Source organism: Coccinella septempunctata, chromosome 1, assembly GCF_907165205.1.
Source record: "Coccinella septempunctata chromosome 1, icCocSept1.1, whole genome shotgun sequence".
NCBI classification, from domain to species: domain Eukaryota; kingdom Metazoa; phylum Arthropoda; class Insecta; order Coleoptera; family Coccinellidae; genus Coccinella; species Coccinella septempunctata.
The window spans coordinates 2,880,277-2,907,739 of record NC_058189.1 but is presented as its reverse complement, the minus strand read 5'-3'; the positions used below and the strand labels follow the sequence as shown (position 1 = coordinate 2,907,739).

Here is a 27,463-nt window from a genome sequence, read left to right as displayed (position 1 = left end):
TGAAGCTTGCAGTCCAATTTTTCACGGTCGCATACGAAGGACATTGATCAACAAAGGATATTAAGCATATCTTCGTAAATCTGCTTACCTCTTAACCCTTTTAAATACAATTACTTGATGATAGCTCGATACTCCAATTTTTCGATTTTCACAATTTCGGTGAACATCTTCTTTCTTTTAATTTATTGAGTAACTCTGGTTTCCTTTTTTGACCTCAAACTTCACACTGCCACTTCTAATGTGTTATTGTTCGTTGTTATGATAAAGTAAAATTTTTTTCATGCATGGGCTGATCTAGGCTTACTAGATATCAATACATCATAGTAGTTGGGAACCCCAAAGAGGGAAATTCGGGATTTACTCTAGCGTGTCAGATTAATATAATGGGAGATACCTTGTACCCTGTAGAGTACCTCTACCAAAAATTGGATCTGTATATAGAAGGAATTGTCTAGGTCAAATTATTAAAGAAAAAACGATCATTGTACATACTCGAACGTGTATGGTTAATTACATATTGAAAAGTATACTGACAATTTAAGCGTGACGTGTGTGGTAGGGGGCCAAACTTGCAAAAAAAAACATCACGTGAACCTTCTCGAGCGTGGTGGCTTTTTTCTCAGGAAATCAAATGATTCAAGATCAACGGAAAAAATATAATCTGACACTTGCAGCAAATCGAAACAATAAAAATTGCCCACAAAGGTCACAAAAATTAGTTTTTTTCAATTATCTCCTCTCCTGGGTTTCAAATTGTTTTCGCAGTTATTATAAAAGTTGTAGGGTATAACATTTTCTACAAATTTTGTCCGAAGCAATTTCTTCTACGTTTGAACGTTTTCGAGATATATGGCGATGAATTTATAGTAGACTGGGTCTCTACATTGACCTTGGCCTTTCGCATGTGTGGCTAAGCTCCTCTCCCTTATCGCGCTCTAACTCGAAAACGGTTAAGGGTGTGAAAAATTGCTTCAGACAAAAGTTGTAGGTATAGAATTTTATTATCTACAACTTTCATAATGAATACAGAAAGGATTAGACGTACTGGAAGGGAGATATTTCGAAAAAATACCTTGTTATCATCTTCAAACGGTCAGATTAAGAAAACCCCTTCAGATCAATGGGTCAACACTTCTGCAACACCGAGATTAATCATCTGTATGAAATCTGTACAATTTTTTTTTGCATTTTCAGACCGCTGTGACCTGTGACCTTGCGTCACGTCCAAATTGTCAGTTTCTTGAAAAGTAGCTTCCTTTGGCTCCAATCAACATATCCTTCAAAAATCTGACACTCGAAAAAAAAATTTATTTCACCATTTTCAACTCTTTCGTACGGCCAGTCCCACAACGCAAACTGTCAGATTAACATGAATTTATTATCAGAGACAGGTAGGGCATAAACAGTATCTTAATCTACAGCCTACCTAGAAGGTATCCAGCGAAATTCTGTAAAAACTCACCTGCAATTTGTAGCGAAGCATTTCTGCTGGTCACAGATCCAGCGACGTTTTTCGCGACACACCAGTATGTACCAGCGTCCTGTTCCTTCTTGCTATTCATGGTTTTGAGGAAGAACAACGAACCGGCAGGAAGGAGAACCCGATGAGACTTGTTGTCCGTCGGACTGGTCTTGACCGGTTCTCCATCCTTGAACCACTCGATAGTGGGCTCGGGCCTACCTTCTGCTTTGCAGTTCAGGGTGACCGGTTCGTTTTTTGCCACTATCGTGTCCGACGGGTGTTCTGTTATCCTTGGCGATCGATATTGAGCTGGAACGAGGAGAATAAGACATTTATTAGATCTATGTAAACACTGATATATTCTTTATTAGACGTTTTTTTAAGCACTTCATTGGTCTTATGATTTATAGATTGAGAATCCGTATACACATACAGGGTGTCCGCGTCATCAGGCAGCGGTCGATTACTCTAAATCTATCAACTTTACACAAAAGAGTTTCAAATAAAACTTTTCTCTTTTTGAGTAGAGCATCTCCTGAAATTATTTATTATACAAAGTGTTCCGTTTCTTCTGTACAGCCATCAACTTCGTTATTATAAATGGAGCACCCTATATATTTTTACATTTTTGAATTCCTTGTTGAATTTGAGTATACGTTTTATTACACAACTATGTCTGAATTCTCAACGGTTTTCGAGAAATTTGACTTTTTATCAATATTTTGGCTATTTGAGGTACTTACATAAAGGACTATAGCTCTGTCCCTATTTTATGTAATTGATTTAAATTTGGACTGTGTCTAGTCAATAAATAAAACACTATAAATTTTCTTTGTAAATAACCATATTATATACAGGGTCCACGAAAACGTAGATCCATTATCAGAACAGAAATTCATCAAAATCTGAATTTTTTTAAATGGCAACCCATAAATTGTTTTTCTGTTCATTATTCAAACATTTCTTGTCCGCTTTTAACTGTTATAAATAATCAACAGAAAAAAAATATGGGTTGCCATTTAAAAAAAATTATTTCTGTTTTGATAATGGATCTACGTTTTCTTGGACCCTGTATATAATGTGGTTATTCACAAAAAATAATTTTCAGGGTTTCATTCATTGACTAGACATGGTCCAAATTTGAATCAATCAGAAAGAATAGGAACGGAGCTATAGTCATTTATGTAAGTACCTGAAACTGTCAAAATATTGATAAAAAGTCAAATTTCTCGAAAACCGTTGAGAATTCATACATATACTGCATTCACATTCATTTTAGCAGTCGGTTGGCCATGAAATAATTTTCTCAAGTTTTTGTAACTAGAACGGAGTAAGGTTGGCACTCATGAAATATCGTTAATGCCATAACGCCGTTGCCACAACTAATATCAAGTTTTATTACGAAAATGCCGAAAGTGATTTAAAAAAAGAGACAGGGTTTCAGGTCCGCTCATTCAAATAGTTATACCCTGATATTCTAAAATCCACAATACGTCAGACGGTAGCGAACATATTCAATGTAAGAGAATTTATATAATGTTTCATCTGAATTTAAACGACTTATATTTCAGCTCAATATTTCCACAATCAGAAAGATTGTGAATGAAGAGGATGACAAAGAATTTCCTTCTATTGGGAGACCCAAAAATGTGGTGGCATTTGAGAATTTTATGTTTGAGTGAATTAATGCGAAATGTTTTACTACAGGATTTTCGACAACTGTTATCGGAGAATAAGTTCCCTAAAATGGATTTTTCTATTTTTCATTCGACTTGTCCTATACAATGTAAATGTCTTAAGGTACTAATAAATACCTAATTTTATTATTATATCAATGTATTAAGATGAACAGCCACAAATACGCGCCAGTTGTCCTGTTACTTGTTTATTCATGTAAAATTTTTGTTCAAAGGTGAAGTTCATCTTTACTTGAAACTTCCTTTAATTCCTTTTACTTATATTGATGCAAGATGATTTTTGTTGAAGAATTCAACATTCTTGTAATTATCTGTAAATTCCTTGGGAGATACCCATTCTCAACCAGTGCATCATATGCATTTCATCTTCGGGTTAATATTTTTGAAATCTACAAATGATGCAAGCCAAAGAAGATAACGAACATTAACTCTCCTCAAGATAGTGCATATTATGATATTAAAATGATCTCTTGTATTTTCCATCCAAATAACTGGATTTGGTATGCCTTCAATCAGTTTGTATACACTTCAATTATGGTCGTCACATATTTTCCGAATAGATTCTCGACATTGTGATAAAATACGTAATAACAGAAACTTTTACGTAGAACGGGCAACATAGCATTGATTTAAAACCCAAAAATGTTTTGGCAAGCGTCATAACCCTCCACATTTTCGTACTATACAGAGTGAAATGTGTCAAATTTCCATGGCCAACCGAGTGCTAAAATAAAAGTGAATGGAGTATACATGAACGATTCAGAATACACCATATCTTCCTGGGAAGATCAAAACCATCAGGTACTCTATTCGAAGGATCAGTAACCTATTCTTTTCTGAAAATAGTGTACGTATTAATGTTCCATTATCTTGGAGTCGTATTGTCTGATGGGATATAGGACAGAATTGGAAATGAATCGGGAAAGGGGTGAAAGGATGACCGCCAGACTTTTCTTTTTTGGGTTACGTCAAAGATAAGGTAGCTGATATTCCCCAGTCGATTCAACGGCTCGAAGAGAAGATTCATATCGTTATCCATGACATAAATAAACTCCGAAATCTGCGAAAATTTTTATAAAAAGAATGATCCAGCTCGTTTGAAATACGTTCTCATTGCCACTGCCTCCCGATTCGCAAAATTAACCTGCTCTAGCATCTTCAGCCATAACGTGAGTGCCATAAAGACAGACTGTATCCAGCTAAGAGATCTGAAGGGTCTGAGGAACACCCTCAAAGTGTGAAGTGTCCAAGGTGAACAAAGGAAAAGCGTCGGTGTGGGTAACCATCTCGCCTGTCGCAGTGCTCCTCATTTTCGACAGCTATACGGTCGTAATTTACCGCCTTTGGAGACCTTGAACGTAATTTACCTTGCTCGGGATAGGTGAGCCTTATTGACCCCTATCTTGAACGCTTCTCAGGAATTATCAGTTGATGGAATAAAGGAGCTTAATTACTATCATCTACTCATTGTTTCCTATAGGAATGTATCGTCTATATTAATTGATAACATTCTATCAATTATATGTTTTCTACTATATGAGATCTGTTTTTTGGTATAATTTGGTATGAGTATAGAGTCATTCGGGGTAACTGAGCGCAGTGGGTAAGTGTGCGCAGTGCGTATATCTCGACTATGCAATGTATGAAAGAGGGGTTCATTTGGGTGAAGCAAGGGCGCAGAATCGCCAAATTAGTTTTTCATAGGAGTGCGCCGTGCGACGTTTCGTTAACTTTTTATTTGCAATCAATCAAATTCACTAGTTTTCTTGTTAATTTTTAGCATCTCTGCACATTCTGCCAGGTCCAAGGTCCGAGTCCCTCAGTGTTAAACAATATTTTATTCGATCATGGGCATATTAATCTAAATATATAATAAAAAATTTTAGGTTCTCTTAGCTGCTCAACTCTATAAGAACGTCAATTCAAATTTTGGCTTACTGGGGAAAGTGTGCGCGGGTAAGTGTGCGCATAGATCAATTATATGGGCATTAGTTCAGTGAGGAATAAATTATGACATTGTTGGTTTTTTTGGTTAAGACTCGATCAATATTGTCCTATTTGCTCGGAAAAATATGAAGAGCCACCAACAGGGGAATGTATCAAGTGTTTTGGTCACCAGGAATTGTGGCACAAACAATAATGCACTGCTTGTAAAAAGGCGCTTCTGTATTGACAATAAACAGCATTTCTCCAATATTGTAACATTTTGATGACATTATTTTGTAATTTGTTTTGATTGTGTGGTTCACTAAGCACTGCGTTCACTTACCTCGTGAGGGTACGTACACTTACTCGCAATACGGGGCATGTTAACGCACTCCGACTTTCACTATAACATATTTTTTTGGGGAAAAAAAACGTTTTTGTTTGTTTGCTTTTTGATGTATTTTTATAGATTAGAGAATTCTCTGTCTTATGAATATGTTTTAATTTTCCTAGCTTCAACATTTGGAACAGGGTATGGCTTGAAAGGCAAAAGTGCGCACAGTTGCCCCGAATGACTCTATATAAATTCTCTTACATTGAATATGTTCTCTACCGTCTGAACGTATTGTGGATTTTAGAATATCAGGGTATAACTATTTGAATGAGCGGACCTGAATTCCAAATAGAACTTCCTTAAACCCTGTCTCTTTTTTCAAACACTTTCAGAATTTTCGTAATAAAAATTGATATTAGTTGTGGCAACGGCGTTATGACATTAACGACATATCATGAGTGCCAACCTTACTCCTTTCTAGTTACAAAAACTTGAGAAAATTATTTCATGTCCAACTGAGTGCTGAAATAAAAGTGAATGGAGAATACATATTTTTCAGTGTGCCACTAAGCGCCACGTTTAGACAAAGACCGTCGCGTCGCCTTTAAAATTCCTGAGCCTACTTGAGAACGAACTTTTTGGAACGCACGAGCGTACGTTAAAATTTGACGTTTATTCTGCATATCCGATTCCCCAGACAGACGATCCGGACGTTCTACAAATTATCGAATGACCGTCGAATTTTCTATTCAACATATTATTCTATGTCGAAAACTTCATTAAATTTTCCATCCATTGTACAAAATTGGCTGACGCATATAATGAATAAATTACTTGTCATCCGTAATAAAAGCGGCGGGCATTGCGAAAAATCCGCTGAATAGGAAAATAAATGAACACGGCCTGTCGAGAATTTAATTTTCCGTCGAATCGAAAAATATGGTTTTGGGGAAAAATCCCTAATATCTGGCGCTGCTGCATTCATATCGAACAATGCGGTGACGAAAAGCCAATTTGAACGGTGAATCCGCGAAAAATCCTGGGAGGCGGCCAGCCAGTCTTCCCCGAACGTGGAAGGGTGAGAAAAATTGATTATTCACTTTCGGGTCATAAATTCTAACGGGGCGGAAGTACTCTTGTTCGGAGCGGTATATTTTAATAAACTCGTTTCACGAAAACGGTTTCGTTGCCTTATGAAACGGATTTTATTATTTCACGTTCAGACTTAATTTCTTTTCGAGAGGAAATATTGGCTGTTATTCGTCGCGAGCTAGAGATTGCTGTGATATTTTCGACGTTTTATTGGAAAGATTAAAATCGGCGAAGAAAACCCGGAGCTATTCGTCCTGTTGAAAACTCTCAACTTTGATTTTCGTAAGGTAAATAAAACGGGCTTAAGTAATCTCCGGTGTGAGTAATCAAGAAATTGAAAAATTCTATTAATAGACATCATTCAACGCAGTTATTTTCGAGAAGATCAAACTTTTACCAGGGGTGGTGTGCAGGCTGTGTCAATTCAAATCACAGACCATCTCAGATTGTCGATTTTGGTTATTCATTTCTAATATATTCTTCAAATAAAGAGGATAATAATCAAACAATAAATATACTTCATTCAAATTTATTTTAGCAGTCAGTTGGCCATGAAATAATTTTCTCAAGTTTTTGTACCTAGAACGAAATAAGGTTGGCACTCATGAAATGTCGTAAATGTCATAACGCCGTTGCCACAACTGATATAAATTTTTATTACGAAAATTCGAAAATGCCGAAAGTGATTGAAAAAAGAGACAGGGTTTCAGGAATTGCTATTTAGAATTCAAGTCCGCTCATTCAAATAGTTTTACCCTGATATTCTAAAATCCACAATACGTCAGACGATAGCGAACATATTCAATGTAAGAGAATTTATATAATGTTTCATCTTAATCTAAAAGACTTATATGTCAGCTGAATATTTCCACAATCAGAAAGATTGTGAATGAAGAGGATGACAAAGAATTTCCTTCTATTGGGAGACCCAAAAAGTGGTGGCATTTGAGAATTTTGTTTGAGTGAATTAATGCGAAAAGTTTACAACAGGATTTTCGATAAATGTCATCGGAGAATAAGTTCACTAAAATGGATTTTTCTATTTTTCATTTGACTTGTCCTTTACAATGTAAATGTCTTAAGGTACTAATAAATACCTAATTATTATTATTACATCAATGTATTAAGATGAATAGCCACAAATACGCGCAAGTTGCCCTGTTACTTGTTTATTCATGTGAAATTTTTGTTCAACGGTGAAGTTGCATCTTAACTTGAAACTTCCTTCAATTCCTTTTACTTATATTAATGCAAGATGATTTTTGTTGAAGAATTTAACATTCTTGTAATTATCTGTTAATTCCTTCCGGAGATACCCATTCTGAACCACTGCATCATATGCATTTCATCTTCGGGTTAATATTTTTGAAATCACAAATGATGTAAGCCAAAGAAGATAACGAACATTAACTCTCCGCAAGCTAGTGCATATTATGATATTATACTGATCTCTTGTGTTTTCCATGCAAATAACTGGATTTGGTATGCCTTCAATCAGTTTGTATAAACTTCAATTATGTTCGTCACATATTTTCCGAAGAGATTCGACATTGTGATAAAATACGTAATAACAGAAACTTTTACGTAGAACGGGCAACATAGCGTTGAATTAAAAGCCAAAAATGTTTTGACAAGCTTTATAACCCCACATTTTCGTACTATACAGAGTGAAATGTGTCAAATTTCCATGGCCAACCGGGTGCTAAAATAAAAGTGAATGAAGTACAGTAGCATGTGTGAAGTTTAGTGGAAGTTAGCGTAAAGGGGTGAAAAACTCTTCCTTCCGGTGATTAAAAAACGATGATGTTAACTGACCGTCCTAGTGCAATAAGTTTCGTAAATCGTCTGGACAAAAAGTCATCCACATGGTTTACTGATGGATCAAAATCAGGGAGAGGCACCGGCATCTGCGTATATGGACCTAAACTGAGGATCTCTAAAGCGCTGGGAAGTGAACCCTCTATTTTACAGACCGAATCACTGCAATAAAGTGATTCTACCATGGGTACCAGGGCATTGTGATGTCGAACATAAAGGTAGAGAACAAAAGATCTACATCTAGCATTTCCTGAAATGCTAACTGAGTCACATCGAAGCCGGGTTCAAATAATAATAATATTAAAAAATGATTCCGAAATTGTAGGTCCATATACGAGGATGTATTGCGTTACCATAGCAACGAACAATAACTCATTAGAAATGTCAGTGTGAAGTTTGAGGTAAAGAAAGTAAACCGGAGTTACACAATAAATCAAGTGAAAGAAGATGTCCACCGAAATTGTGAAAATCGAAAAATTGGAGTATCGAGCCATCATCAAGTACCTGTATTTAAAACAGTTAATAGGTAAGCCGGATAAACCCCTATTACAGCGAAAGTAAATATATTGCAGCTAAAATGTAAAAAAAAATAAACAAAACAAGGGAACTTTGATTTCTTTCATTCTTCGGTGATTTCTTTGTGGAAATAACGTAAATAATAATATTCTGCGAAAAATCGTCATATTTCCTGCTGCTAATGCGCAGTTTGTATCTATTCGGCATTGTCCCAAGTCACCCTATGAAACAACAAAATAAATTAATGAGATCCGTGTTGCTGTTTGATTTGTAAACAACCTTGTTTCATGATATATCTAATATGCCAATATCCCACGTATCCAGAAAACACATGTACAGAGGACACTAGAAAGTATGAGGGCCATAAAAAACGCGCTTTTACTCTCCTGAATTCGTTAATTTTTCCTGTCAATTCAAACGCTCTGGTCACGGCAAAGGGCAAACACAACAGGGGGTGAGTGATATCTTGTGTTCGAAAAACAATTATCGAATAAATGAAAAACTTTATGCCGATTCGATAAAACCCTTTGTGATAACCAAAAATAACATTTTTTTTAATGGTGTCCAACAGCCAGTAGGTATCTTTCGAACCGAGCCGATTAGGAAAATACCGTAAATGAAAAAAGTGTTTCTTTCGATATCAAGAATCCACTGTTGCAATATTCGTACTAGTAAAAGACTCACCCTGTATAAGTTGGAGTGAACATTCAGGAATAAATTATTTCAAATAATTCAGCTCAATTATAAAAGCAATGTAGATTAATTTGATCGATAACAATTCGATTTCCAAGAAGCACAGTCCATTTATTCGCAGCAGACTACTTTAACGATAACCCAGGCACGCCTCAAAAAGTTTTAGTATTTTTACGTCATTTGTGCCCATTTATTATTCCCCCTATTCGAAGAATCGCATGATTATGCCTGCCAGTATTCCAAAAGCAATAAAGAATCCTCATGTTGTAGTCGATTGCTGCTGATTAGAACACATCACTGCAGATTATGAAGATGGGGAAAAATACTGAAGTACCGATGAAACCTCAAGTCTGAATTCCACCTTGAAGACATTGAAACTGAGTCTGAACTTTCACACTGAAGTATTGACGTTTTTCACAATAACATATTAAATTTGGAGATCATGAAAGAATGATGGTCAACATCCAATCATTTCGTTCCTCGTTACTTTCCGATTTATTTTCTAATTTCATTTTGCATTATTTCGATAGATTGTATCTCAGAATACTCTAGAATCGAGTTGCTGTAGAAACAAGTTTTCAAATTTCGAAAATATAATATAATTCAAATCCGACATTCATTGCTCTTCAGTGAATAAATAACATATAAATTATAGACTGGGGGCGATTAAATGCAACAAAAAAACTTCATCATGGATCAATTGCAGGTCAATGGCATTGTTGTCACTCTGATGCAAAATATAAACAACATGAGTCGACTGTTTATTACTATCGATTGATTAGTAGTTCAATTATGCGAAAAAAAGTCTGGAATATGAGTAATGTCATTGAATAAAAACCTCAGTATACAATACTCAAAGGCAATCTTGAAAATAGCCGGAAAATTATCTATTGCTATTTCATTATTTCAATTATCTACGATAATTTTCCTGGAAGATAAACCATTCGAAAGATGAAAAATTCCCAAAAAGATGGGTTCAAAGAAAATTTCCTCAAGATCGAACGGTTGTGCCGAGATGGATATAATCTTGAAATTTATCACAAGAAGAGTTCCTCTTTCAGAATATGCACCACATTCAGATCTTCGATAATTTTCCTGGGAGATAGAGGACTCGAAAGAAAAATTCCCAAAATGAAGGGGTTAGTTAAAACTTCGTCAAGACCGAACGGTTGCGCTTGGTTGGATGAAATGTCGAGATTTATCACTAGAAATGTTGCTCTCTTAGAGAATATATCACGTTTAAATCTACTATAATTTTTCTGCTAGATACAACCTAACTCGAAAGTTGAAAAATCGAAAAATTATAAATTTAATTTTCGGATAAACAGTGTCAGATATCCAAAAGTTTTGTAAACAAATCTAGGTTCTCGAACACGCTAAATCTATTGCTCTAGCAATTTCGAAAGCCTGTTTCTATTAGTTTAGATTTTCATCTTGGAGATGGCATTTTTCAAAAATTGCAAATTTCAATGTGCGATATCTCCTGTTATATTCGTCTAATCCAATTGGGATTTCCGGTTATTGCATGTATGTGTATTACATAGGGTCGCTACCGAGGTCGCTACACACTATACACATATGTAAGTTACTCGGTTTGTTAATATAAAAAAGTTACAACAAATGTTTGAAATAGCCACAATAGTAGCTAGAAAATCACCTTCATATGTTTTTATTTCGAGTTTTATTTCCTTTGAAACATTGCAGAGTAGTAGTGCATTTTGAATATATATAGTGTGAATTTTTACCAGAAGTTTACCCTCGCGATACTTCTTTATCGAGGTCCTAATACTTTTCTTTTCAAAAACCCCCACTGGAAAAAATTCAAAGTGGTTTATCTGTCGATATTTTCAAATATATAGGATTTGCCATCAAAAATTACGTAAAGAAGATCGAGAATACCTTGGAGAATACGGACTGGATATTATCATTATGCCAGGCTTTTTTCAAACCCAGTATGCAACAGAGACGTACATATATGATGCTTCTGACGAATAGCAAGTAAAGTGAAAAACCGTTTTTCCTTAAATTAAATTATTGCTGGAATAGATCAGACATCAAATCATTTTCAACTTGATGCAAGTACTAAATTATTGACAGAATGGGTCTTCATTAAGAAATCATAAACACTGAACCTTTTTTTGTTTACAAAATTAGAAAAATACAAGACCCTAGATAAAACCCCTTCATTCATTCTTTAGTATTTATAATTATTCAACTAAAAGAGATAATATTGCTTCACTAGCACTGCGGTGTCTACAGGTAACAAATTTTGACAAACTTAGTACATGTTGAAGGCGTGGTTGATGGTAACGGTATTTTTCATATTGCTCTCAATCAGAGAAAATTCAGTGGAATTTGAATTCCTTTGTTCTTCATTTATGACCGAGAGACATATAAAACCGATTATCGCAAAGCCGGGTAGGCATTTCGTCATAATTGAAAAAACGAGGAAGAAAATAATATTTTAGACTGAAGCTTTATTTTTAAATAAGGGAGAGAAATTGAGAATATTGTACCAAAACGATAAAGGTGAGGAATGTAAACGTAAAGATTGAGCTGATATAGATAAGGCTATTAAATGACAACCATACCTACTAAATGCTGAGACTAATCTTACTCCTAAACTAAATTCTTCAAACCTCTCAGATAGTGCCTGATAACATCAATAGTATGCGATAAAATTTCATTGTTCACTAGAATATGTCAACAAAACGTAAGTGATCAAACGGAATATTTTACAGCTTTCAATTTGCCTATCCTCTTCAAATTTGGAATGGGAAAATATACTTTCGTGACTATCACAACAGAACACAACCTATACAAACAATAACTCATCTACAAATAGACGAATTGTTATTTGGCTTTCATTCGGTTTAATTCGAATTAATCAAGTTCCTGGTTATTTGGAGTTGATGATTTATTACGAGGAAATTTAAGTCTTCGGTGAACTTTCGCACAAGAAAGAAAGTATTAAATTTTACGTTTTTAGAATGAAAAAAATTGTTGGTTATTAGGAGCAGGGAATTCTCAATCATATGCAATCTAAAAATAAAAATATGTAAGTATAGAATATAAAATCAACGAGTTCCTATTCACAAGAACTCAATATTTTTAACTTATGAGGGGATATTCAAGAACTAACTCGAGGACTATCTTGAGTGACTCGGAAAATTCAAAACCCTTATTTTGGACAATATTTTCAATTCAATTGATAATTTAGTTTTAGAATCAATTTCACCCTTCTTATTCGAATAAAAAAATTATCAGGGCAACGGAATTCAATCAGAAAAAATTGAATTGCCCCCCCAAACAAAGTTAATCCAAAACTAAAAATAAGGAATATAAAATTATAAACCTCCGTATGTAATGATGCATTTATGCATACCGGGTTCCATTTGAAGGAAATTTGAATCAACTATTTATAACGACAAAACCAAAAAAAAACAGGAACATTTCAAAACTGTAAAATAATTTAAATTAGTTAATAGAAGGAAAGGAATCCATTCATTCAGAGAAAATTGACTCACCCCCAATCAACGGTAATCCAAAAATAATAATAAAGAATAAAAAATTTGAAACTTGCGTATGTAATTATAAATTCTTTTGTTATGGTTTGTTTTTAAATTGTTAATTCCCAAGTGACTTGGACGAACGGAATTATTCTTTTAGGGGTAGAGAATATTTTGGAAGAATAGGAGTAGTAAGTTTAATTTCGATAACGAAAAAATAAACCGTTTTTTTTTTCAGGATATAATTCTCAATTAATCCTTGAATTATTACCTAATTTAAATTAAAAAAAACATTTTTTTCTTACTAAAGCTGATGGTACACACCCCCTTCTTAATGATCTTACATGGGACAAGAGAAAGTCACGACCATCAACACAGATAAATGTCCGTTTAATTGAATAAAACTGACCTGCTGTTAGATATCCTAAGAACTGCCATTGGATAGCCCAAAATATCCCAGTTATCACAGAATAATTAATATTAATGATATCCATCACTACCACTTAAACCAAACATGTGAAACAATTACTCGCTTTAATAACGAAATAACAGTCCACCATGACTCAGAAATTTTCGGAAAACACCGACGGCCCTACGCGCACTGTTGCTTTCTGACAACAACTGACAACTAACCTAACCTCGAACTTCGGCGTGCGAGGGATATCCCCCTCCCCTTCCTCAAAACAGATTACGTCATTAGACGTACTAATTATCTCTTCTGTTTGGCATCACACATGTAGCGACTTAATTAAATAAAATTCTTGGCTATACATTTCGGGGTGCAACCCCTAATGCCCGGTTGTTTAGATACGGCCATGTAGCGCGAAAGATAATTTCGTCAGAGAATTGGTACCCTGTATTCCTGTTATCGGCGTATCCCCAGAATGCTGGAATAATAATTTCCGAGATATGGTGGATAGTTTTCGTTTCAGTTTAGCCGGGTGGAGGATTCTAGGGGGATACAGTCGCTAATAGTTACGAGCCACTCGAAAATTGAGTGCATGTGTCATGGGTTGGTGTATAAGAGGCGATTTTATGGGCTGGGGTGAATGCTTTACTGTCGAAAGTTCAGCGGCGCACAGTCAGTGGATAAACAATCACAACGAAAGAAAGATCTTGAGTTGTCTCTGTCATCAAGCAGCGAGAGTGTGTATATTTTTAACTGGTTTTGAGAGAGGATGTTTCGCTTTCGATGCCTGGAATACTCTCTTGTATAAATAAATAGATGCAGAGAATCCAGTTATGCAGCAATTGGGTAAAAAACTCTGTTAGGTTCCAAACAATTTTTGGGTAATTTTACTGGATATACCAATATCCGGTTATCGTGCAGCCACTACTTCCCAGCAGCAAATGCATCATGCATGCTCCATTTCACTATTTCCAGTAATACAGAACGTTGAAATTGTTATACTGGGGCAGCACTCCATACTCTGGTAGATCTTGTTCAGTTCTGTTCTTTGGGAATGAGATATTCTATAATTTTCAAGTAGGCAAGGTGTCATCTCAAGGATTATTGTCATTTTTCAAAACAAAATAATCTGAAAATTTCAAACGTGATCCTGGAACTTCAAGAGGGCAGTTTAATATTGAATGTGATGATTAAATGATGCTGAAAGGAAAAGTAACAGCGTCTACTGCAATAGGGAATTCTCCTAAATTTGGGTTATCACTTCATATGCAAGTTTAAACTGAATAATTATGAGTTTCATTCATGATTTTCACCGCGGAAACTATTCAAAATCATCCTTCAAATATGGGGTTCTAAAATTTAAATCGCTTTGTGCGGAGTTTACGATTTGGCAACAGCGCATACAAGACAATGAAAAGAACAATGTCCGATCAGCTTGTTTATAAAATAACAGGTGTTGATCTACAAGCGCGTACTTACTGGCGAGCTTCAACTGCAACCGGCCATAAAAATCCCATAAAATTTTACGACCTTCCTCGTTCGTCGCAGACTTCATAGACAGCCATCTTTGTCTATCTCATCAAGATAATGCATTTGTTGTCCTTTATTATCAAGGCATATTTCAGTCGATGTTGCCAACTTGTGCAATCCACATGAAACGCTTTAAACTTTAAATACCCATTTTTATTTTTATTTTTCATTTTTAAGTGCTTAAAAAATTTTTTCTTGGGAAACGGTTGAAATTGTTATTTCAAAATGTGACGTTTCAAAGATATTTCATAAAAAACACATCATTTTCGTCAGAAGTAGTATTCCCTATTGGAGTTTTCATTGGAATTCAATTCACCAGGTCAAATTTTTATTACACCTTCATATACATATGTATGATAAGAGCAATTTGTTCCTTGAATTATCAATTTCTATTGTTCAGTTCTCGTTTGAAGGTGTCCAAGTTGTATTGTTTATTTCATATCTTTCATGTTCTGACTATGAAAACACAAAAAGACTGTAAGTAATTGTTTTTTTTTTCCTCTTTTAATGTTGAATCCAGTACCTACATGTATGCTGAGCTGAATTATATTTAATGTTTTTCTCAGTGTTCGATCAAAAATTGCTTTTTGTGCACTGTAGTATAAAGATATTTATATGATTGTTTATTATACAGATCTTGTGTCCCATATTACATATTCTGGCATTGTGTATGGGTAATAAAAAGCTTGTAATTCATTTTAGAACCCTGAAGAAGATTTTAAATTAAAATCGAAACATGTCGGCAAGGGTCTGAGAAGTGGTTTCTGATCCAACAACCTGACCTTCAACCCTGCCAAGTAAATCAGATTAAACCTTCTATTGACAAGTTATGCTTGTTTGCTGTAAGTTATATCTAAACCTACACCACCTACTTCTAACTTCTCTTCAATTTTTCCCGTAGAGTGGTCAGTAATGTCGAATAGTAATCTCCGGTTATTGTTCTACCCTTATCCAAAGAATCAATCATGGTTACTCCATGGCAATCTCAAAAACTGAAGCAAGAACTTTTCCAGCAGATTTTTGGATACGAAACTTCTTAGGTCTTGTAGTACCAGAGTGTCGCCATTCCATCGATTGTTGCTTCGTTTCTGGATCGTAGAAATGTACCCAAGTCTCATCCATGGTAACAATACGGTTTAAGATGTCTACATCGTTTTCAATCGAGCACAGATCGAACGCGATGCTTCTGCCCTTGCACGCTTTTAGTCAACATTTAAACATTTGGGGATCCATTTTGCAGCAATTTTTTTTTTTGGCCAAATTGACGTGAACTATATGAGGGGTTCAGAGCTGAAGTGAACCAAGTCCATTCAGACAGGGTTTGAGATAAAGGGCTTAGAAGTTGTTTATTACCAATTAATTCAAAAGTGACTTCTTTAGATTTTAAAAGGTTAGAATAAGCATATGCTTACATTCTAACATGACGTTCCTCAAATCTTAATTCCTATCGAAGGATATGCATGTTCCTGCCACTTCATTCTATTTATTACTATACTTTTTATGGGCTGTAGTTAGCGTAAACGTCTATCGTTGATCCTTCAAAAAAATATATGCTTATTTACACAAGTTTGGTTTATAGCCATTATCTAAATTCCTTGGATGTGAAATACTAGAGTATCTATATTCTATACTGTACCTACTTATAACTATAATGTATAATGACATTAGGGTATAGCGATAGCAAACATCTCAACGAATTTTTTTATTGCACTGTTCTTGAACTAGTGTATCTTTTTCTCATAATAACCATGCACTAAAGAATATTTCCTGGAGAAGATTGGGCATAAATCTGTTGGTGCGAATTCAACCTTGAACACTTCTTAAATATAATTAGGTCCAAAAAAATGTGGCTTGACACAGTCAAGTCGAGCCGCATTCATTCATTCATGGAAGGATATATTCCTACCACTTCATTCAATTTATAACTACTTACTGTCGGTACTGAGCGCCTATCGTAAATCCTTCTAAAAAATGCACGTGCACGCAGGTTTGGTTGTGGCATTTGAACCCATTAGCTAAACGACCTGCGTCCATAATAGTCATTCCTTCCATGTGAAATAGGAGGCAGTATTTTTTGTACCCTTCATATTAACATTTTCCTTACAATTAATTTTACCAGGTCCGATTTTTATTACCCTTGCCATTTGTAACTTTTGGAGTGTAATTATGATAGCGGAATGGGTACTAGATTGTATTACAAATTGATTACAATTCGTTTAGGGATATCCCCCCTCCATATCGAATATTTTGACTATTATAGCTTCACTGAAGTCACTGAATAGTAGAATATCACCCTGAATGAAAAAATGTTTGAGTTAAGACAAATTGATTCAAATTTTGTTTTTATATATCTGTTACGGCTAAAGATAGGTGTGAACATAAACTTAAGATTAGCCGGCTAAACTTAGGTTCAGCTTCGGGTATTGGCTAATGTTAGTTTCTTCTATCTTTAGCCGGCTAAACTTAAGTGTAACCACATCCCATCGGCTTAAAATGTACAAGGCTTGAGGGGCGTTAATTTTCGGCAATTATGAAAAAATATAAAGAAATAGTAATACGAGTATAAGCAAACTATTAATGCAATGCATTTTTTGTATGAATTTCACATATTTTAATAGCAGAAAAGCATTCTGTTAAGCAGTTGAGAAATTGGAGAATAAACATATATTTGTTTCAACTGTGTTTCAACGAATTCTTATTGACGAATCTAAAAATCTAAACGCTTGATGACAAAATTCGAGAATTGCTATTTTCAGTGTGAGGGAAAACTGTAGTGTTAATGATTATTTTTCATCTTGTTATTATTCATAATTTGAGGGGAATTGAATGAGCAAAAGGAGAGAATGAAGACGAGAATGATGGCGCGAACTTCTTCATCAAAATACCAAAGGTCAAATTCTAGAAAAATATAAGTAGAAGTCAATCTTGTTTGTAGTTAACCGGACTATTTGGCTTATAAGCTTTACGATGAATGCACTTGTATCCACAGGATGATTCATCAAGGGTGGCGTGTTTTGGAACCCGTATGTTCAATGACTCGAGAAGAAAATTTTAACAAAATCAGCTAGAGAAAGAATTGGTTCGAAAGAAATTGCAACTTTAGAAATATAGTTCCTATTTCGTAATTTTTCCATAAACCCAATTATTGAATGGTGTGGAAAATATACTTTTGTTAACAGGAAGAATTTTCTATGTCTTTATCTCATTTCCTTGTGGGGTCATATTATGGTTTTTCACAAATTGGGCTTGATTTGAAGAGCATTAATCTCCTAAACAGATGAAAATAACTGGTTAAATGTTAAATTGAAAACCCATGGGCGTTATGTAATACAACCCCAATACATTCGATGCTCTTTTGCCTAATTGAATTCTAAAAATTTAAACAAAAAAGTGGCCGTGTGCGTTCGTTCTCTCCCATCCGACCATTCATGATCCATCACCTCTCCGCGTGTCCATCGAATACATTTTTAGCCGTTCCGTTTTGGGTAATGTGCACATTAGCCGGCTAAAGATGAAGTGCCCTGAGGCAGATGAATATTTTATCGAACTTTAGCCGATCCTCGAATATAAACCTAAGTTTAGCCGGCTAATCTTAAGTTTATGCTCACACCTATCTCTAGCCGTAACATATCCACTAGTCAAATCACCAACTATTTTATCTTTCCTTATTATTATAGATAGTTAATCTGAAATCGATCGATCTTTGATACTAGTATTTTTTCCTTCAATGTAACATATCCAGGTGATGCAGGTTATCGATAGTCAATATTCTATTCAGGTATGGCATAAAGTGTGTTTACTTCGAAGGAAGCCATAAACAAGAAACAATAACTCTCAAGTTCACATCCCGCTTATTTCAGGGTGTTCCAGGAGTTTGGGAGTTTCAGAAGGATCACAACAAAGCTTTGATATGGTTGAGGGCACGATATTCTGCAATGTAGACAGTAGAGTATCGAGGGTTAAATTATGATGGAAATTGCGGAAACTCGGGAAACTTCTGTATTCGTTACATCATTCAACTTCAGGAATTTTTTCCCTGTTCTGGTTTTTCATAGAAGAACACAATATCCACTTTCTCATTATACGTATTACAGATTACCGAAGATTGACAAGGTTCTTTTTGAGATCATTTTATCACCTATATTTTTCTTCTCCAGAGTAGATTCAAATCCTACTGCCAGCGGTATCTTGATATGCTGGAAATATAAAATATTCTACTATGATACTAGAGAATTCTGAAAAAAATACCATTCCTTTACTTCAAAATCCGATCGGGAAGGCCAGTTTCTGTTTCAGTCCCCGAAAATATCGCAGCAGTTCATGACATGATTTTATCAGACCGTCGAATTGGGCTAAAACGGATATCTGAAGCACCGAATATTTCATAAGAACGCGTTCATCATACACATAGTTCAATTTGGACATGAGAAAAATTGGTGCAAAATGGATCCCCAAATGTTTCAATGTTGACCAAGAGCGTGTAAGGGTAGAAGCATCGAGTTCGATCTGTGCTCGATTTGAAAACGATGTAGACTTCTTAAACCGAATTGTTACTATGGATGAGACTTAGATACATTCCTACGATCCAGAAACATAGTAACAATCGATGGAATGGCGACACTCTGGTTCTCCAAGACCTAAGATTTTTCGTGTCCAAAAATCTGCTATAAAAGTTCTTGCTTCAGTTGTTTGGGATTGCCATGGAGTAATCATGATTGATTTTTTGGATGAGGGTAGAACGATAACTGGAGATTATTATTCGTCATTACTAACCACTGTGCGGGAAAAAATTAAAGAGAAAAGACGCGGAAGCTATCCAAAGGTGTTTTGTTCTTGCAGGACAACGCCCTTGCACAGAAATCTCATGTTGCCATGCAAAAACTTCGTGATTTAGGGTTTGAATTACTAGAACACCCCCCTTATTCACCAGATTTGGCTCCATCCGAATATCATCTCTTTTCTCAACTGAAAAAAAATTTAAAAGGACGTAAATTTTCTGCCAATGAGGACGTAATAGAAGCTGTGGAGGTCTGGTTTTTTGAAAGGTCCACAGACGTTGCAAGTTCACTGTAATAAATGTATCCAATTAAGAGGAGAATATGTTGAGTAATAAAATATATTTTGACATTGAAATTCTGTTTGTTTCTATTCTAAGAATGTTTCAAAATATGCTTCCAGTTTTGGCAGGGTAATTTGGCTGGTGTAGGTTCAAGTCACTCCCATTCAAAATACCCCATTTTCTCTGATTTCCCATTATGATTTTCCTTCAAAAATTGTTTTCGTGGGATAGATTTTCGAATAATAAAATTCTATTATGGTTTTCCGTTCAATTCTGGAAAAAAAGCCTCTTGCAAAATTTTGATACAGTCGATTCTTTTTTCGGAATAAATAAAAACTTACAAGCAGTATACGAAGGTCTATGAGGCAAACAGTTGATGCATGTATTTAAACGGAATGTAGTCATTTCATACGATGAAATGAACAGTGATCAGAACTGCTTGTGAGTTTTTATTTATTCCGAGAAAAGTATTGAATGTTGCTATTTTTAACCCTTAATAATAAAGTTATGAGATCTGTGTGTGACATCTACTTAGTGCTTCATATCATAGTTTTATGAGTCAGTATTTTTCAGAATCCGTGAAAAAAATTAAAAACTGTCAACTCGTCATCGCCTTCCAAAGGCTATATCTTGGAAGGGAGGTCGATTTCGAAAAAAATTTATGGGAACTGCCCCTGCTTATTTTCATCGAGGAATCATCTCCCTAAGTCCTCCGCATTTGTTTACAGACACCCTGTATATCGATTTATATTTATAAACTGAAACTGCCTTAATTCATAGTTCGTTGATGAAATCAATCAAGCATAAAGCAAAATGAGCTGAAATTCACCAACCACTACTACCATTTCCTCAGCTTCAAAGCTCCGAGTACCCTTGATTACTAATTCCAGTATGTATTAGAATAACTCAGATAGCACCGTTGAAATCTCATCACTCACAGAGGCAATTCGTTGTTTTGATAAATGATCCCTATAGCGGAACATATCGTAAATGATGCTGAATTCCTAGTTGGTACGTCGTTCTCTTCATCAGGAACATCGTTCTGACACAAGAATTGATCATCTTTCCAAAGGTATATTTGTTCGGCTTTCGAATGTTTACATTAGCGATAACAACATTTTTCCGTAATGGTTAACACATGTTGGGTTCGTTAAACGACCAGTCACGAGTAGTTGAAAACACAAACATGTCGATATGTTGAATGAGGCGTAACGAAAGGACCTTATGCCGCATATGGATAGTACGAACTGTGACATTTCGACATTCGACGGAACGAAAGGTTCGTACAAGCTGCGATATCATAACGGAAACCGTGATCTTGCGATCCTACATTTTTACTCTTTTTTCTACGAGTTTACCTATCCATCCATATGTCACTGAGGAGTCACATTTCACACAAAGGTCTATAATTATTTTCAAAGAATTCCAATTATCCCACCTACTTACTTTTTGCCTTATAACTGTACTCCATCCAATTTTATAAAAGCACTCGGTTGGCCATGAAATAAGTTTTCGTAACTAGGACTCATGAAATGTCGTTAATGTCAACAGGACGTTGCCACCTTAAAACATTCCAAAGATTGGAGTGAGATAGTTGCTTAGTGTCCCCAATCACATTAAGTTGACTCGAACATCATTGTCACATTAATTTTCAGTACGAATAGATAGGAAGTATCTGAATTTTTCAATATAACGCCACTGCCTTAGTGTTGCGTTAGGGAGAGAAACATCGTGTTTGACCACCTTCAGTGGCTGGTAGATTTAGAGGTAGGCTCAGTACAGTACACAGATGACAATTTCGATTTCGTTTATAATGAATCCATCATCTTTTTTGATATCTTCATCGCAAAAGTGCTCTTGTCACTTGTCACACAAATTGATTCCGAGTCACTCTTACACTAGCGCACGCTTCAACATTTCACCATGATCATATGTTGTTCTCTTATCAAAAATCGAAAATAATAATATTTTTCTAATCATCTGTCACCAGGAAGACAGTTCACTCAGCCAACTTCAACTAGTTTTAATCAAAATATTAGCAAAAACATGAACTACCAATTGGTACATATTTTAGGGCACAAATAATCTGTGGTCTCAAAGCAGCGATCGTTCTCCTTCTCTCTACTCTCCATACACTGAATGTTCATTCTATGGAGAGTAGAGAGAAGGAGAACGATCGCTGCTTTGAGACCACAGATTTTTTGTCCCCTAAAATATGTACCAATAGTAGTAGTTCATGCTTTTGCCAACAGTCGCGCTGGCCATCACGAGAGTGCGAAATTTTGTTTACACAAATCAAATTGTAGTTGGCTCGTTGGCTGAGTGAACTGTTTCCCTGGTGACAGATGATAGGAATATATTATTATTGTCGATTTTTGATAAGAGAACAACATATGACCATGGTGAAATGTTGAAGCGTGCGCTAGTATAAGAGTGTTTTGGCATCGGAAAGAAAAGGAGAAGAGATAAAATTTCCGAGAGCATTTTTGAGAGAAAATTAGAAAAAACCTTATCTCAAGAATCAACTCCCAATCAATTTGTGTGTCAAGAGCACTTCTGCGATGAAGATATCAAAAAGATGATGGATTCATTATAAACGAAATCGAAATTGTCATCCCTCGTGAGAAGTTGACTCTTCTGAATAAGAATATTTAACCAATAAAACTACATGGTTCAGAAGTAAATATTCTTGAAGAATTTTGTTGGCATAACATAATATATGGTTTATATCGGTTCTCAGCTGAGTATTGGCAAAAGAATCTACTCTAATACCTAAGTGATAAATCTGAGACTGCTACCTTTTGTTGTCTTGATGTGTACTACTCCTCACTACGGATTTATATAATTTTGAAGATTAGTAAACCAACTAACATAGCTGCTTTCAATAAACAATGATAAACAAAAGTAGGTACAATTTTTTTGATCAGTGATTTCTTTTGAATTTCATTGATTTCGACTTGCATTTTATTGCATATAATTCAGAGAACTCATATTCAATATAGATTTGAAGAAAGTTATTTGAAAAATCATCAGAAAAACCACGATGACACATAACCTTAAATAAAATGAAGGCTGTTCATTTCAAATTGACGGTTGAATCCCCACCCCTTATCGATACCCGCTGTAATCGCAGCGACACCTATTTTCCCCGTTTTTGGAGACACATTTTTAGTACGGCGATCATTCTCCTTCTCTCTACTCTCCATAGTTCATTCCATGTATCTATCTTCTATGGTTGCCACAGCTAATAAAATGATATAACAAAAATACCGAAAGTCAGTGCTATTTGGAATTGAGGGCTGTTAATTCAAATAGTATTCCTAATATTCAAAATACTAAAACTTATCAGACGGTATCGAACATACATATTTAATTCAATGTAAGTAAATTCATATTATGGTTCATCTTAATCTAAGGCCCGGTACTTTCACGTGCGAATAACTAAATTTATTCGATAAAATGCAGTCTTTTCACTTTCAGATAGTGTTATTCATCGAATAAATCTGTCATTAAAACTCGATAATAAAATTTTATTTGTCATAGATCGAATGTCGGTACGTCATTATTGGTTGAATTTTTAAGATTCGGGATGTATGGTTATTTTTAGTGTGATTTTCACGGAATATTTGCTTTCTAGTTGGAATTATGACAATTTCTACAATGCGGTCTCTTATTTTACATTAATCAGTGAAAAGTAGTATACCGTGTTTTCATAGAATTGTTATTCGTCAAATAATTTCATCTGAAAGCACCGAAATAAGGTATCCTTCAGATAGGAAATTATTCGACAGATACTTATTGACAGTGAATAAAATTTGTTTGAAGGTGAAAGTACCGGGCCTAAGTGACTTGTATTTTACCTGAATGTTTCCACAATAAGATCGTGAATAGAGAGGATGACATTACCTCAACTTTGAAACATCTCTTTTTCGTGTTTCACAACGTTTAATTGAAAGGATGTAAGAAACTTGATATCAACGTTGAATTTCATGCTGACCAACCACAAACGTTGGTACTGAATTACCAATAGTAAGTAACGTCATACGAACTACACGAATTATTCTTCTGAAACATACTTCATCTAATTGTTTTGCAGGGAAGTAAATGGAATTGAAACATATTTTCAATCCAGTTTAAGAAACATAGTGTAGTGGAGTCGCAGCCAGTTAACAGGACTAGCACATGGATTCGAGTTCTGGCTTGTTATGAGTGTTTGTGTTGTCTAAAAGGTATGAAATATAAGTTATTGTTAATGTCTATAGATGACGGAATCAAGATGAATGTAAACCTAATCAAATAACGGTGGTCAATAACCTAAACTGACAAGATTTTAAAATGTTGTATCATCAACGTTAATTCTCCTTAGAATTTTGGTTACAAAAAGAATAGTTTCTATGTGTAACAAACATAGAATCAACGTGTAGTGAGGAAGTTTTCTTGAGCTCGAGAAGTTAATAACGTGCGTTCAAAAAAATTCGTCGTCAAGTAGGCTATGAAATTTTGAAGGCTGATGTTCGGTGGCTGAACGTATGTCTTTCCTTGAATTACTTCATCTTCCCAAAATGTAAACAATGATGACATTAACCTATATATCGTAAATTTGTACGGAAAGGCACTTTTCAGAAAAGGTTACCTGTAAATTTCACCCAACGTTCGAAAAGCATTTCTTTCATTGAGTAAGATGACAAGAATCCAAACAATCTGAGGCGGTTAGAAAAGTTCTTCGTAAAAATTTTAACCGTCCACTATTTTCATACGTAAGAGACATGAATCTTGAATTGATCGTGGTAGTATGTTTTTTGTAAGAAGGTTCTAGTTACTTCAATCATATGAATAGATCACAGTAAGATTCTCAATAATATGTTTATTAATTCTCTATTGAATTGATTCAGTCATTACTGAAAATCCATGACTAAACTAAAAGAACTGAATTACATGAAAATAGCTATTGGACAATTCATTAAAATTCAATTCAGCTATAAAAAGGCATGATGCTTTCTCCTTCATAATGTTCTGCTATTAAAGTTCCATAAAAGAAAGTAGGTCCATATTTTGCCTTTGACTGATGCATACTGTCAGTATGCATCAGTTCAGTATGATACTGAACTCCAATTTTTCTCGGATGCTACAAGGTTAGGTAATCACAACCTTTTCAGTTTTCCTATAACATGTCAATCTTTATGGAAACAAATGGATATCTTTTTTCAAAATCGGGTGGCATATGCCAACGGATACTCCATCCACTTGAGATAAAATCTGAAGAGAGGTTTGTCGAGCTTCTGTCACCATGTTTTCATTATTACTGAACTCTAGAGTTTTCTTTTTTGGTATACCACTTCCTTTATTGTTTGAACATACCTGTTTCGTCAACACATCGCAAAACAGTACAATGGAAAAATTCATTCTTAATAATCAACAGCAACCTAGGCTTCAATGAAGTCGCCGGAACAGAATATTTCCATTTTCCTTCTATTTTCATTCCAATTTTGAAGTAGAATTCAATAGTAAAAGTCTTTCACACGTCCGTAAAAACCATCTTTATAATTTGCTGATAATTTTAATTCAACAACAACCCAAAATGCTAAAATGACAGTTCACCTGGAAAATAGTAAAGCACGAGCTAAGAATTACGTTTAGACACGAAATATCGACGTTCAAAATTCCATAGCCTACTTGACGACGAATTTTTTTGAACGCACGTTATAATCATGCACAATAACCGATAGGTTCTGTTAATTAATTTCTATCTTTTATTCTATTATGCATATTGTTCAAATTGTATTGAAAGCCAAGCAATGCTATCCTGATTTATGAAAACATTACTGTCGGTTTTCGATTCCCGAACAAATTTCTGACTCTTGTTATCAACGATATTATTTTTCTTCTCGTTACAGAATTAGATTGAAATTCTCTTTACCAATTAGGAAAAGTTCAGTCCCAGACCGAAGGATGGAAACGAGGATTTTTATCGAAATAAAATCTTCCCAGTTGAAAATTATAAATTTCTTATATGTGACAGTTGAGGTGGAATGTGTTCCAAATTTAATGCATATAATCATAATTGAGGGCCATAAAGAGGGCCGTTTACTAACGGAATGAGTTGAACGTGAAGGTTATTAGTCAGTCAAATAGCGCCTCGTTTTATTAATTCTTGTGTCCCCTTTAGTTTCGAACTATAAAGGTTATTTTTCTCACTTTCTTGCCAGGATGGTTCAGAAAGTAGGCGGATGAATTCAGATCAAAGAAATATAGGGTGAGGGCAGTATGGAGTGTACCAGATTATACGAGGTGAATCGGAAAGTTGGAGGAATATTTCTAGAGATAGGTGGTCTAAAATTATGTCCAAAACCGCGTATCAAGCGTGCTACAACCCTTGAAATAGGACTAACGATAATTAGTTCCGAAATAGCTGGCTACTATAATATTTTCAAATATTGGAGTATCCTTTGAGAATATCAAAACATTTACTTATTTATTCATTTACAAAAATGAATGGTGAACAAATGCCCAAAACACCAGTCACTGAGACTCAAACAGACAATGTACACAATGATATGAACTATCTGCCTTTAAGTAGGTATATCTGCTATTTGGAGGCTTTTTTTTTGACAGAAGGTAGAACTCATCGAAATAAGTCGTTTAACCAAAAATTTTATACATAAAATATCCAAGATGGCTGAGATATAGCCCCTAGAATTGTTCGACAAAATTTCATTGAATTTCAATCACTGGACGGTGGAAGGTGACTCCGGCATCGCAAAAACGAAGCAAAACATGAACATATGGCTGGACAATGAATGGTTCAGTACCAAGTTCATCGGATTAGATGCATCAGGTCACTTTTGAGAGAATCATAATTGTTGTATCGTGCAATTTAGTGTGAAAAAAAATGTAGAAAATCGAATCAGTTTCTTGAAAGTGCTTATGTTAGTTATGTTGAAAAAGAGCTATGATGTTTCCCCATTTCATCCCTTTTTTACGACGATTGTTGGAATGTTCGAACAAGAAGATTGATATGCCCTTTGTGAAACAATTCGTGAATAATTCAGACGAATTGTATTGGTGGGGTAGTATTATTCTGTTTTTTACACTTGTGTCTTAAGTCTCTTTTGTCAGTTGGTAACGAAATGAGCCATTTCATAAAATCGTGTGTTACTAAAAAATAATGAGAACAATTCGGTAATCCTAAGTTTCCATTTTTATTACCACGTAAATATGGAACGAGCCAATATCCTAAAAGAAACCACATGGTCGAATCAGGAGATAAGTTTTTTCCCACTGCTTTACGATTATTCAGCTAACAAACGGTCTAGGGTCGTATTAGGATCTATTTCAGTTCTCATTTTCAATTTTTCTTTCAATTCTGTCATTTTGAAAGTTTTGTATAGGTGATTTTTGGTGAAACGCTTCATTTTGAC

General features: G+C 35.0%; 1 protein-coding gene across 2 annotated transcripts in view; it reads right to left on the bottom strand.

Moving 5' to 3' along the window:
• Positions 1–27,463, bottom strand: part of LOC123306226 (roundabout homolog 2-like) — a 256,341-nt gene that overhangs the window by 96,719 nt on the left and 132,159 nt on the right. The window contains exons 1-2 of one of the 2 annotated variants that reach the window (XM_044891624.1): positions 13,457–13,687; positions 1,463–1,771 (exon numbers count right to left, since the gene is read on the bottom strand). In XM_044891624.1, the coding sequence (XP_044747559.1) occupies positions 1,463–1,771; positions 13,457–13,541 (394 nt within the window). In that variant the 5' untranslated portion in view covers positions 13,542–13,687. Of the gene's footprint in view, positions 1–1,462; positions 1,772–13,456; positions 13,688–27,463 lie in introns of those variants that run through there. The other variant, XM_044898813.1, reaches the window with a different exon arrangement.